This window comes from Lactuca virosa, chromosome 4 (assembly GCF_052849685.1).
Source record: "Lactuca virosa cultivar CGN04683 chromosome 4, Lactuca_virosa_CGN04683_v6, whole genome shotgun sequence".
In the NCBI taxonomy this organism is placed as follows: domain Eukaryota; kingdom Viridiplantae; phylum Streptophyta; class Magnoliopsida; order Asterales; family Asteraceae; genus Lactuca; species Lactuca virosa.
In genome coordinates, this window is record NC_136429.1 from 83,976,365 (window position 1) to 83,991,448 (window position 15,084).

Sequence of the window (15,084 nt, forward strand, 5' to 3'; positions counted from 1 at the left end):
TATTCACTTAGTAGCTGACTCCCTTCATCAAGAGTTCCAAAAAGAACGAAGCAAGCAGCATTCGGGCATCGAATGATCTCTACCAACATGTACAACCACTCTAGGTTACAACTTCACTTGCTATGCTCATACTCAAAAGGATATCACCGAACTCAAGAAACTTTACCCCACGCGCGGATCTGACTACTTTCTCAGTAGACTCCTCAAATTCTCATCTAGGTATCTCTTCTAGATTACGCCTCTACTCCAATCCCTCTCTAAAAAGGATTCCTGCTAGATACTCTTACTCCGCACATACTCAAAAGCAAATCACAGATAGCACAATTCCTAGGCTAAGGCATCACAAATCAGGCCACTCTAGTCCTAAATTATGAAATACCTAGCCTATCTCTAGCATGCATAATATCTCATAGGATATCTCATAAATATCTCACAACACAAAAGTAAGGGTATTTTGGGAAATCACCGTTCGGGCTCTGGCTGATTGTACACACTGCTCCAACTTGTTTTCTCTTAAACTCTTTCTCATTTTTTTAGAAAAATTTATCTCTTTTGAAAATCTTTCTCAAATCCTCAGTTTGAGTTCAAACGCACCCGGAGGTGCATCCGAATCCCTCAAACCAAGGCTCTGATACCAACTTGTAACGACGTAAATTTTCAAAACAAAATTTTTCATTTTTTAACATAACATATCTCATAAAGTAATCTCAAAACTCAAATGTATCAAATGTTATCTTAGTAAAACATATCCCAGAATCTAAAAAACATAATCCTCTATCAGTGTGTACAGATCATGCCGGCGCCTTCCCGCGATCCTCGCTAGTACCTGAAACACATATCACATAACACGGTAAGCATAAATGCTTAGTGAGTTTCCCAAAATACCACATATAGCACATATGCCACTCGAGGCTATAACTCGGTACGACCCTTCGGTCGATGTGTCTCAGCGGGACCCTCCAGTCCCGTAGCTCGTTGGACCCTCCGGTCCGGTCTAGCTCGTTGGACCCTTCGGTCCGGTTTAAATCGTTGGACCCTCCAGTCCGGTCTAATCGAGGACCCTCTGGCCTTATGAGTCATTGGACCCTCCGGCCGGTCTATATAACACATAGCATACACATAACACAATACACATAATCTCAATTATACAAATAACACATAAGACCCTCCGGTCTGCACATAAATACCACTCTAGGTAACGTATAGTGAGAAGACTCACCTCGTGTGATGTCTAGTGAACTCTCGTGCTTGATATCCTCGATCTAGCCTCCGCCTATCAAAATGATAATATCTCTTATCAATACTCTCATATATTCTCATCTCTAAAGAATGGGTAGAAGACCATTCTACCCCTCTATGGCCTCTCTTGAATCAGTTTGACCAAACCCTGAGGTCAACTGAAGTCAACTCCAGTCAACGGTCCAACTTTGACCAGACTCGTCGAGTGCACTCGGGTTACTCGGCGAGTCCATGCATGTCCTCTGAATCCTCCTGAGGCCTCACTCGACTAGTCGAGTTAACCTTTCACTCGACGGGTTACCACTGATCACGAATCGCGGGCAACCCGATCCGACTCGTCGGGTCCTCTCATGGACTCGGCGAGTTTCCTCCATGGCAACACTCATTTGACCTTCTGAGGTCAAATCTGTTCCTCTAACTCTTAGATTTGACCTTCTAACACTCAAAAGTCACGTAAAGGTTCAATCTTTATGTCCATGCACCACACATCTAACTCTATCAGATGAAATAACCCTTACAATGGTGTCCTAGGCTCAATATTCTCATGTAACAACATAAAGCTTGGTTTTTGGGACTCTCTGGACCTCTCAAGGTGCAGATCTAATGTCTATTCCTCAAAGGGACTCCACATGCCCCATAGCTCAACTAAATAAGGGGTAAAGAAACCCTAGATTCATGAGATCCACTACATACACGAAATTAGGTATGGAATCATACCTCAAACAGCAACTCTTGATGAAATGATAGCAGATCTGAGTCCCCTCCAATCAGCCTAGCTTGACTCTCCTTTCTTTCCTTGAAAGAATGCACTAAAGTGGTGTAATTAGCTCTCTTCTTCTCTCTCTGTGCTCTCTGGTTCGTTTGAGTCTCTCAAGTGTGTGTGTGGCCACCAATGAAGGCCATAAGGACCCTTAAATAGGGCACAGGCCCAAAGATTTAGGGTTTCTGTCCACAGCGTGGACTCGTCGAGTCTACTCACTGGCTCGTCGAGTCCATTCATTAATCCGAGTCATTAGTCGTGATCCTACTCGACGAGTTTAGGCGTCAACTCGTCGTGTCCCTCTTCTTAACTCAAAAATAAATAATTAAATTATGATACCTGGAAATCCGGATGTTACACTAGAGAATGTCATAACCCAAGGAATGACCCAAGTCGAGGGGTGGTGAATTCTTTTACCAATGATATGGCAGCAATGATGACAAAATTGGAAAGTATGGATCGAAGAATGACTAAGATGGACCAATCCATCCATGTCATTAGAGTGGGGTGTGATAATTGTAGAGGGCCTCACCTTACTAAAGATTGTGATCTTGATGAGAACGGGAACCGGAAAACCCAAGTGTGGTACTCAAACGGTGATAGATATGATGATGATTGGCGAAAACCCAAGAAAGAATGGCTACCATATGATGAGTACAAAAAGGCGAAGGAGGAGAAGTATAAACAAAAATCAAGAGGTTTTTATCAAAAGGAGGAGCCGGTGCAAGAAAAGAAATTAGACTTTGAAGATATGCTCACAAGACTTGCAGCTGCATCCGAAAAAAGTCACAACGATACTGATGCTGCAATAAAAGATCAACAGAATATGTTAAGAGATCAACAAAGCATGATTAAAGAGAACCAAATTATGATGTAAGATCAACAAGCTCTACTTAGGAATCAGCAAGCCTCCATTCTCAACATTGAAAAACAGCTAGGCCAACTTGCACTACAAATCAATCAAAGAGCACCGGGTGAACTTCTAAGCAATACCGAGAAAAATCCGAGAGGTGCTCACATTAACATTGTGACGACTAGGAGTGGGAAGATAATTACTCATCTGGCCCCTATCCAGAAAGAAGATCCTAAATTGGTGCAAGAGGAAGAGGCAGAAAACCAAAAATCGCAAGAACCCGATTTGACTCGCCGAGTCGAAGACACAGACTCGACGAGTCCACCACCTGAACCGAAAAATAAGCCTCCTATTAAACCATATCAGCCTCCATTTCCGTTTCCAGGCTGAGCTAAACAAGATAAGCACGATATTGATTATCAAAAGTTCACGGAACACATAAAAGCCCTTCAAATTAATATGCCCTTCATCGAGGCGGTTGCACAAAGGCCTAAGTATGCCAAATTCTTAAAGGTGCTTCTTACAAATAGAAAGAAGATGGAAGAGGTGAAGAAGGTGGTTCTCAATGAAAATTTTTCATTGGCCATGTTGAACAAATTACCTAAGAAGATGGGTGACCCGGGTTGTTTGACTTTGCCTTGCCAGTTAGGAAATTTATCGACTATCCGTGCATTGGCTGATTCGGGGGCAAGTTTTAACCTTATGCCATACTCATTCTTTAGGAAATTGGACCTTTCGGAGCCAAGGCCAATTCGAATGGAAATTCACTTAGCGAATAAAACGGTGACATTTCCAAGGGGGATATGCGAGGACCTATTGGTGAAAGTTGATAAATTTGTGTTCCCCGTGGACTTCATAGTACTAGACATGGAAGAAGATCCTCAAGTCCCAATCATAATTGGAAGACATTTCCTAAATACCGCAAGTGCTATAGTAGACATGCGAGATTCTAAACTTACCCTTCGGGTGGGAGACGAATCAGTTACATTTGGAGTTGATCAAGCCATGAAGCATGCAAGGTATAGTGATGACACGACATTTTCGGTTGATATGTTAGAAGAATTAATGGAAGAATGGAAAGAAGACAAGCCAAACAATTTTACCACTGGCTTTGACGAAGATTTTGATGCTGAAAGAGACCTGATGGAGATAGAGAGACTGCTCGAGAAGCTGAATATAATGAATTAATCAGAAGTGCTGAAAGCCCAACTCGTCGAGTCGCAGTCACTGACTCGACGAGTCCATGTGAGAAATCGCGATCAGACGGGAATTTTTGCCTGGACTCGACGAGCTCCTCACTGGACTCGACGTGTTCAGTGTACAAAACACGAAATCAGAGCTGAAAACTCTAACTGATCATTTGGAGTATGCATTTCTTGAAGAAGGTAAGCAAAAACCTGTAATTATAGCATCTGACGTCACCAAATCTAAAAAAGAAGAGTTAGTCCGCGTCTTAAAGAAGAGAAAGAGTGTCATTGCATGGAAAATCACCGATATAAAAGGAATAAGCCCTTCTTATTGCTCTCACAAGATCAACCTAAAATAAGGAGCAAAGCCGGTAGCGTAACATCAAAGGCGGTTGAACCCGAACATGCAAGAAGTGGTCAAGAAGGAAGTGGTCAAGCTTTTAGATGTGGGGATCATATATTCCATTTCCGATAGTCCATAGGTTAGTCTCGTTCAAGTGGTGCCTAAGAAAGGAGGGATGACAGTAGTGACAAACGACAAGAACGAGCTCATACCAACTCGAACGGTAACCGGTTGGCGAGTGTGCATCGATTACCGAAAGCTAAACGATGCCACTCGTAAAGACCATTTTCCCCTTCCTTTTATTGATCAAATGCTTGAACGATTATCTGGTCATAGCTATTACTGTTTCTTAGATGGAATTTCAGGTTACCTCCAAATACCCATTGACCCAATTGACCAAGAAAAGACGACTTTCACTTGCCCAAGTAGGACTTTTGCCTATCGACGCATGCCTTTTCGGTTATGCAATGCACCCGCGACTTTTCAAAGATGCATGACGGCGATATTCCACGACATGGTGGAAAAGTTTATGGAAGTATTTATGGATGATTTTTCTGTTTTTGGCTCTTCTTTTCATGATTGTCTTACTAACCTTGACTTGATGCTTGCTAGGTGTGAAAAGACCGATTTAGTTCTAAATTGGAAAAAATGCCATTTTATGGTGAAAGAGGGTATAGTCTTAGGTCATAAAGTATCCAAGGCAGGGATTGAGGTGGATCGGGCAAAAATTGAAACTATTGCTAAATTACCCCCACCGACTAATGTGAAGGGCGTTAGGAGTTTTTTAGGGCATGCGGGTTTTTACCGTCGTTTTGTAAAAAAATTTCTAAAATAACTAGACCTCTAACTCAATTACTTTTAAAAGATGCACCTTTTAATTTTTTTAAAGAGTGTCTAGCTGCTTTTGAGGTTTTGAAAGAAAAATTAACTAATGCCCCAATCATTATCGCCCCGAATTGGAACCTGCCCTTTGAAATAATGTGTGACGCAAGCGATTTTGCCTTAGGATCCGTGCTAGGCCAAAGGGTTGACAAGCACTTTCGACCCATTTATTATGCAAGCAAGACTTTAAATCCGGCCCAAGAAAACTACACCACAACCGAAAAAGAATTAGCTATGGTGTATGCCTTTGATAAATTCCGCCCCTATCTTATTTTATCTAAAACCACCGTTTTAACTGACCACTCTGCTATTAAGTATTTGTTTTCCAAACAGGATGTGAAGCTAAGATTAATCCGATGGGTGCTTTTACTACAAGAATTTGACATCGAGATCAAGGATAAGAAAGGGATGGAGAATGTAGCTGCTGACCATCTTTCTAGACTAGAAAATCCAGAAAGGGAAGAGATAGACAACATGGGTATTGAAGATAGCTTCCCGGAAGAGTATTTGATGGTGATCATGGGGGAAGAACCCTGGTATGCGGATATTGCAAATTACTTGGCTGGCGACTACCTTCCAAAATGCCTCACTCATCAACAAAAGAAAAAGCTCTTTTCAGAAATTAAATATTATTTCTGGGATGAGCCATATCTTTTTAGGAGCTACGCGGATGGAATCATAAGAAGATGCGTTTTTGGCAAGGAAATTCGAGTCATATTAGCGCATTGTCACAATGGACCGGCAGGAGGACATCATGGGGTACAATACACTACTAAAAAAGTGTTTGATGCAGGTTTCTATTGGCCTACTATCTTCAAGGATGCTACTACTCACGTAAGGGAATGTGATGCTTTCCAAAGAACGGGCAATATATCGGCAAGGAATGAAATGCCCCAAAGGAATATTCAAGATTGTGAAATCTTTGATGTATGGGGTGTGGATTTCATGGGACCATTTCCTTCATCCAAAGGCAACAAATACATACTAGTGGCGGTGGATTATGTGTCAAAGTGGGCGGAAGCGCAAACATTACCAACCAATGATGCAAGGGTTGTGGTAAAATTCTTAAAGAAAGTATTTTCTAGATTTGGAGTGCCTAAGGCGTTAATTAGTGATAGGGGTACCCACTTTGCTAATGATCAACTAGCAGAAGTGTTGCAAAAATATGGGGTACGCCATAGATTTTCAACACCTTACCATCCACAAACAAATGGGCAAACCGAAATTACAAATAGGGCGCTCAAAATAATATTAGAGAAATCGGTGGGGAATAATAGAAAAGATTGGGCGGACAAATCGGATGATGTACTTTGGGCATTTAGGACCGCATTCAAGACACCCATTGGAACCACACCCTATAGGCTAGTGTATGGTAAACATTGTCATTTACCCGTGGAACTTGAGCACAAAGCCTATTGGGATTTGAAAACATGCAATTTTGAGCCAATTGAGTTGCGTGCAAATCGACTTTTGCAAATCAATGCTTTGGAAGAATTGAGGAATGAGTCTTACACTAACTCGTTGATTTATAAAGATAAGACCAAAAGATGGCATGATGCAAGGTTAAAGGGTAATAAGGACTTTGAGGGAGGAAAAAAAGTTCTCTTGGACAATTCAAGGCTAAAGCTCTTTTCGGGAAAATTACGCACTCGTTGGACCGGGCCTTTTACAATAAAGCATGTCTTTCCATACGGGGTGATTGAGCTATGGAGTAAAGATGGGTCAAGCTTCAAAGTCAATGGACATCGGGTTAAAAGATATGAAGAAGGAATGCCAGAGGACGAAGGACTTGAAGAAGGGTTAGACTTGGAGGAAGCCACTGAAACGTAGATCAGGTAGGAGTCCAGCTAAAGACTCCTAAAAAAGAAGCGCTTACAGGAGGCAACCCGATACTAGAGTTTGCTTTCTTTTTACCTTTCTTTTTCGTTTTATTTTTCGTCTTTTATTGGTTTTCTTAGGATTTGTCTATCTAAATCTTCTTATTTGTCTAAAATGATTGCTTGAGGACAAGTAAGGTCTGAGTGTGGGGTATGATGAATTTATTTTAAAAAGAGTAAAATTTTTGAAAAAATTTTCAAACAGAACAAATAACTCGCCGAGTCAGGTTACCTGCTCGACGAGTCCGTGCGAAAAAACTCTGAAATTTTTTAAAAGAATCACGAATCTACTCGACGAGTCGGGGAACCTACTCGATGAGTAGGTCTATTTTCGAAAATAATAATAATAATAATAATTTTACTATTCTGTAAAATTAGGGTTTTTACCCTAATTGGTAAACATTTGCCTCATTCATTCAAGCCGACACCCACTCGACGTGTCAAGTTCCTCTCAAGCAACCATCTCTAATTCCTTTGATTTCTTCCAATTTCTTCCAACAAGGTAACATTTTTCTGTCTTATTTCTGATAAAGGTTCGATCTTTAGTGTTTTGATGACCTTAATTTGTTAATTTGTGAAAAAAATATGTTTTTTGAAATTTACTTGAATTCTAGGGTTTCGATTTTGGCCAAATTAGAGTGTTATAGTTAAATTTTTTTGTGAATTAACATTTGATATACAACCCTAGACAAACCCCTGAAACAAATTTTGAGTTTTGATGGCTGAATATTCACGAAACAGAAGTGCGACTCGAGCAGTTCTTCCGACTCGACGAGTCATTCATGGACTCGACGAGTCCATGCGCATATTGTCCAGATTTTAATTTTTGATGAGTCTGTGGTTTTGTGTTTTGCCTTGTGTTATTCTGCAGAAAATGTCTAGCAGGAGGGGTCAAAGTTCAAGGGGCAACCAAGAGGATTTCCCTTGGTTGAATTTCCCTCAAATTGAGTCCAAGTCAACAATGGTCCGTTGGTGAAAGAAGTTGGATGTGTTAAAGAAGAAGGAAATTTAGGTCCCAAATGAAATAAATTGGGAATGGATTGGCCAGGTTGGATTGGAAGAAGAATTGGCCCCGTATTTGGTCAAAACTTTTATGTATAACGAAGTGACTATTATATGTGACGGGTGGAATAGGTTGTTTAGGATTCAGGAACTGGTTTACCAGGAGCTATGTTGGGAGTTCTTCTCGACCATTACCTTCCGAGAGGGTAGTGATTATTATAATCCGGGCATCCTTACTTTTTGTCTTGGCGGGGTGTATCGCCAATGTAGTATGGTGGCGGTCACTTTACAATCCCAAGTGATGATGCGGTTGTGACACCAGAGGAGCCGGGTCGACGCGTTAGGCCAAGACAGGAGAACATACGTGAAGACCCACCGGTAATTCCGGTGGATGACGAGGTGCCAATGGATTGGTACAACATGGAAGTAAGGCGGTACCAAGATGATTTGGGTTATAGTATGAACTATAGCCACATGACTCTTGCTCATATGATGAGCCATTTGCAAATACCGCCCATGGATGGACCCGGGTATCCTCGCGTTAGGAATTGGGATGAGAGGATAAGCCAAATACGAAGTGGTGCCGGAGGAAGCGGAATGGGAGATGAAGATGAAGAAGGAGATGAAGATTAGATATCTTTTTATTTTTATTTGTGTGGTTGGGTTTGAGACTATTTTTATTTGTTTTTGTTTGCTTTTGGTTGAAGTTTGAACTTATAGTAATTAGAACTATGTAGGATGTTTTATTTGTTTTCCTTTCCTATCACTTGTGTTTGCTTTTGATCTTTTCAGTTTGAGGGTGAGGAATGCATGTGAGAGTATGGAGTCAAGACTAACCAAGAAAAATCGAGTCTAGGCAAGAAAAGAAAAAAAGAGAGAAGAAGTTTTGAGTCTAATTACGATTCTGATAATGAAAGGGCTTATTGAGAGCTTATCTACTGAAGGAAAATGAGGGAAAGTATCAATTTGATATTACCCACACACCTGAGCAACGGACCTGGAGCAGAAACAAATTTAGTCCATACATCGATGGAATCGGCGAGTACATATATGGGCTCGACGAGTCCAAGTGTAAAAACTCGACTTCTGCCAGCATTACGCTTCAAATCGGCGAGCCACCCTAGGAACTCAATGAGTTGACCCTTATTTTATCTTTCAAGCCAACGATTTGATGACATTTGATGCGGTAATTGGCTACATTATTGAAGATCATCTTCTGAGCGTTTCCAAGAGTTTTTCCATCTATATTAGGAGTTGTACCACATGAGATTTGATGCCCAAGGCATGGATGAGCTGTTCCCATGCCAAAGTCAACTGAAGATGGAGCTTTAAAAGAAGACGATCAACCTCACAACTACTATCCCAGGGGTGTTTGTTCCAATTCTCTCTTTATTTTATTGTTCTTTATCATGCATAATATGCAATGGGGACATTACATAAATTAAGTGTGGGGTAGGGTGTTGGTTACATTTAGTCAAAATTTAGGATCTTAGATTAATTTTAAAAATTTTTGCATAAAAATTGCTAGGATTTAATTTAAAAAATTGTGGTAAAAGCAATTAGGGTTCATGCTAGTATTATGTTTAATGATTTTATGTGGACCCAAATGTTTAGTTGAGCCTATATACGCTATAATGCATTTGTGGGCCCCTTTATTGTAGTGAAATCATGGGACAAAAACACAACCTCGCTTAGTTTGAGGGATGCAAAAGTTTAGCATCGTGTACTTGAAATGTATCCATGAAAACTAATACCTTTAACAAATAAAGGTTGAAGTCGAGCGCCCTTGCTTAAGCATGTAGGTATTGAGTGAAAAAAAGAGAGTAAGAAACATGTTAAAAAAGAGAGAGAGAGAATTACAAGAAAAAGTTGTAAGAATTTTGGAGCAGTCAAAGTATGAAGATCAAAAGATCAAAATTCTGAAGAATCAAAAATTTGAAGGTACCAACAATCAAACAAAAAGGTGGTTAATTCAAAGAAATCAAGATCAAATTATCAAAGAAGTGAAGAATCCCAAAGAGCTCCATTGTGGTATCGAAAAGTTGTAATTTTCTAGATTATGTATGCTTGGGTTTCTTGACCAAAAATACCTTGAGGTTAAGAAAGTTTTATGCAGATGGATTCGAGGGATGCATAAAATGAGCGTTGTTCAAAAGAAGTGGGCGAATGTTTATGAGGATTGTAAGTATTTAGGATTAGGGGGGTCCTTAGGAAAAATTTTAGACACAAATGCATGCGTTGCGGTCTTGGCATAATGGCTGGGTTTGATTGGGATTATTTTATGTGATGCTAGTGTGCTAAAATTCAGTTTTGCGTGGGGGCAAGCAAAAGTCAAGTGTGAGGTATTTTGATATGTGCATATTTAGTTATATATTTTGTGTAGAATCTTAATACTTTTTGGCTATTTTATTTCAATTAATGAATAAAAGGTACTTAATTATGTTTAAATTTTATTTTCAGCCTAAAAGATGTGCTGGAAGCAAAAGGAAGCAGGAATAGCACTCGGAAGCTCAGGAATTGAAGAAAGAAGAAAAAGAGTAAAAAACCTGAAGAACTCAGCGAGTTGGATACCTACTCGGCGAGTAGACACGAACATTCGCGAACCATCAAGTACCTTACCGCACACGGATTTTAAGTGAGGGACTCGACGAGTCGGTCATGGACTCGACGAGTCGTCCCTGTATTCAGAAAACTATATAAAGGGCATAAACTCACGAGTCAAGGACCTCTCTCTGGAACCCTTGGAGACTGAATTGCGATTTAGAGTGTTGTTGGAGCTCTGGAAATCAAGGATCAACCCTAGCATTCAATTTTGAGGAGATCTAAAGGCACAACCATATTCTCTTTTCTTAATCTAGTGTTTACATTATGATTAAATCATTAGGTTTAGTTTGTGATATATTTTCTGCTATGAATATGAGCTAAAAACTCTCTTCTTCTGTTTAGGGTAGACAAACTTATAACTATGGTTTGAATTTTATGGCTTGGATTATTTAATTTGGTGAATTTTGTTTTGTTAAGCTTTATAAAGATCCGCATGTGTTGACAATAACTATTTTCTGTTAATTATCAAGTCTATTAAGCTGCATGAACATCTCTTAATTGCTTGTCTCATATAATTTATGTGAAAACAATATCATATGCCTAGGAATAGTGAACATGAAACTAGGGGTTAATTAGGAAATAGGTAAGTCAATGTGTGTGTGACGAACAACCATACAAGAAGTTAATTGAATTAGTAATTTAATTAGCTAACTACAGGTCTTACTTAACCTGAATCAATAAACTAGGAAACTCATTAATTTAACCAATTGGCCACTGTTTGAATTGATTTGTTTTCTAAGGATTAGTAATAGTGAACATGAACATAATCACATTAATCGGTAGCCAATGACAAATTAATCCATTGCACGTGCCATAAATTCAACCATAGGAATAAGTGAGTCGAACCTGAACAGAAGTCTCCTTTATTATTGAATTTAGTTGATTTTTATTTGCTTTAGCTGTTAATTTCTTTGTTTGAGTGTTAGTTAAGTGCTTAAGTTTCTAGTCTTGCAAAACTAGAGAAAACCTCTTTTCTTTTACTATTTGTTTTTTTAAGATAATTCTAGTAGTTAGTTTACTCACCGTTCCCTGTGTTCGATACCCTGCTTGCTTAACTATACCACCACTTGAAAGGTACACTGCCTTTTGTGTGTCTAAATTATATTTAAAAATTAGGACAAAAACTAGTGCATTCAACACACATAATTTATGTTTCAGATGTGCCTATTGTGAGGGAGTTTTCTGATGTGTTCTCGGAGGAGTTACTCGGTGTGCTTCCTGAGAGGCATGTGGAGTTCATGATCGATTTGGTTCTAGGTGCGGCTCCGATTGCTAAGGTACCATACCGATTGGCACCACCAGAGATGTAGGAGTTGTCCTCACAGATTCAGAAGCTTTTGGGCAAGCAGTTCACTAGACCACGGAGTTCGCCGTGGGGAGCACCGATTTTGTTTGTCAAGAAGAAGGATGGTTCACATCGGATGGGCATTGATTACCGGGAGTTGAATAAGTTGACGATAAAGAATCGTTACCCAGTTTCATATATTGATGACCTCTTTAATCAGTTATAGGGTGGGTCTTGGTTCTCCAAGATTGATTTGAGGTTGGGGTATCATTAGATGAGAGTGAGAGAGTAGGATGCGGAGAAGATCGTGTTTCAGAGTCGTTATGGTCATTATGAGTTCGTGGTGATTCCGTTTGGGCTCACCAATGGGCCTGCAAAATTTATGGATTTGATGAAATGGGTATACAAGTCGATGCTCGATCGATCAATCATTGTTTTATTGATGATATCTTGGTGTATTCGAAGACAAGAGAGCAACATGAGGAACACCTTCGAGAGCTTCTAGGAGTTTTGAGGTGAGAACGGCTTTATGCCAATTTCTCTAAGTGTGAGTTTTGGTTACGATAGGTCCCGTTCTTGGGACATCTTGTTAACCAGAACGAGATTTTGGTTGACCCGACCAAGATTGAGGTTGTTATGTTGTGGGAGGTTCTAAAGTCCCCATATGAGATCAGGAGTTTCTTGGGATTAGTATGGTATTATCGGAGGTTTATTCAGGATTTCTCCAAGATTGTTGTACCCCCACTCGTCTGACGAGGAAGGGTATAGATTTCTGTTGGGACCCTGAGCAGTAGGCTGCATTAGAGACCTTGAGGCGGAAGTTATGTGAGGCCCCAGTGTTTACCCTTCCTGAGGGTGTTGAGGATTTTGTGGTATTTTGTGACACATCCGTCATAGGTCTGGGGGTAGTTCTTATGCAGCGAGGGAGGGTTATTGCTTATGCTTCTCGATAGCTGAAGTCGCATGAATTTTGTTATCCAACTCAAGATTTGGAGTTTGGAGAAGTGGTATTTGCTCTCAAGATTTGGCAGCATTATCTGTATGGGGTCCGGTGTACCATTTACACAGATCACAAGAGTTTGAGATATCTCATGGACCAGCCGAATCTGAACATGAGGCAGCCTAGGTGGCTTGACAAGGTTAAGGATTATGTCTGTGAGATTCTATACTCGGGGAAAGCAAATGTGGTCGCGGATGCTTTGAGCCGCAAGCCGGCTAGTTCTGTTGGCGGGAGCCTATGTATGAGGATTACAATTCATTCGCCATTATTGGGTATGATTAGGGAGGCTTTGACTGAGGGAGTCAAGAAAGAGAACTGGAAGCAGGAGCGACTCAGAGGCGAGATTGACAGGTTTTCTACCGTCAAGAAAGAGAACTAGAAAAACAGCCTTTTACGACGCGCAATGCGTGTTGTAAAACGCTCAGACGACGCGCAAATGTGTGTCAAGGAAGGTTGTGTCATAATGAGAGACGACACGCTTTTGCGCGTCGTCTATAGACTACGCGTATTTACGACGTGCATTTATGACACGCAATGCGTATCATTAAAGCCGTTGTCAAGAAAGGCCATGTCATAAATGAAGATGACACACATTTTTGCGTATCGTAATTTTAAATTTAAAAAAATATATATTTATAGATTTTCTAATTTTCAAATTAAATTTGCATTTCATGTCTCATAATAGAAAATAAAATACCATATACAAAAAATACAATCCATTGCACAAAAGTTAATGTCATACAACTTCTCTGTACAAATGGACACATAGGGAAGAACAAGAATTTCCATACAATGCCTGCATCACATAGACCCATTTTTTAAACAATTTCATTACTATATATGACAATTTCTAAAAAGACAACCATGTCTGCTTCAGATAGCTCTGGCGACTTATCCACAGACAGGCTACCCATAGCCTGAAAAAATAGAAAGGGCAAATTGGTCATTTTGGGATAAATTTTATTTACAATGGGTCAAATGGGTAGAGAATGTACCTACATTTGCAATACGAACCATAGAAGTGACTCCAGCTGCAAAAAGTAAAGCAGGTAGGAAGAGAGAACCATAGAGAATCCAAAGTGAATAAGATGAGGTGGCAAGCAAGCAAAATAAGAAAAGGTATTACATCATAATCATACCAGTTGATGTATTCAGAAGATTTGATGGACGACTGAATGAGAGCATCGTGCCTGTATCAGGGGCAATTGTGGAACATAACGTAAGACTATTTGGTTGGTTAAACCCATCAAACCATGAACCCTAAAAGCCATTCCAGTAAGCTTTCCATTTAGCTCTGGCAACACCTTTCCCACAGCCTAATTTTTTTTTATAAAATATAAAAAGATTTATAAAAAAGAATATAAAAATTTACAATTTCATTTTATATAAGAATAATATATACGTTTGCAGCAAATGACAAGAAACAAGATTTATAAAAAAAAGATTTATAAATCTTTTTTTTTATGAAATATAAAAAGATTTATAAAAAAAAGACATAAATGCCCTCCTAATCCTTATCATCAAATGCAATACAAATGACAAGAAACAAGAATATGAATTATAAAGTGATTTTTACCTTATCAAGGAATCAAAATTGACCTAGCATGCAACTCCACTTGATAATGTTGTAGGCATACAACTAAAAAGAGCTAGCCCTGTAAGAAAATAAAAACAAACTTCAATTATTGCATCTAACTGTAAAAGAACAAGATTAAAAGATATACAAATAGTTGATTGATGCTAGAAAAACAATTCAATTATGTCTGAAGCCACACCTATGTACATAGGCATACACCAGTGAGATTCAAATTAATAACTTCCTGCCATTGAATTGTTGCCTCTCATACAGAAAAAGGGTAGAAATAGGTAACCTGCATTGTTGACCAATACACCTACAGTCCCCATGAATTGTTGCCTGTCAATATTCTTGCCAGACAAAGCCAACCCAGAACACAAGGTCTCGATTATATATGAAAAATAAGTTACAATACCATTAACTGAGAAATATTGATTGTGAACCAAGAATGAAAGAGAACAGATAATAAATTTAAC

General features: G+C 39.5%; 1 protein-coding gene across 1 annotated transcript; it reads left to right on the forward strand.

Annotated features, from left to right (window-relative positions):
* Positions 1 to 3,311: 3,311 nt before the first annotated feature.
* LOC145104712 (uncharacterized) lies at positions 3,312 to 4,040 on the forward strand. The gene has a single exon (XM_079041906.1). It carries the CDS (start codon positions 3,312 to 3,314, stop codon positions 4,038 to 4,040), a length of 729 nt encoding a protein of 242 aa, XP_078898032.1.
* Positions 4,041 to 15,084: the final 11,044 nt, after the last annotated feature.

What these genes read in the sequence shown, in the direction of transcription:
- LOC145104712 (XM_079041906.1), top strand. Translation starts at nt 3,312, where the DNA reads ATGCCCTTCATCGAGGCGGTTGCACAAAGGCCTAAGTATGCCAAATTC.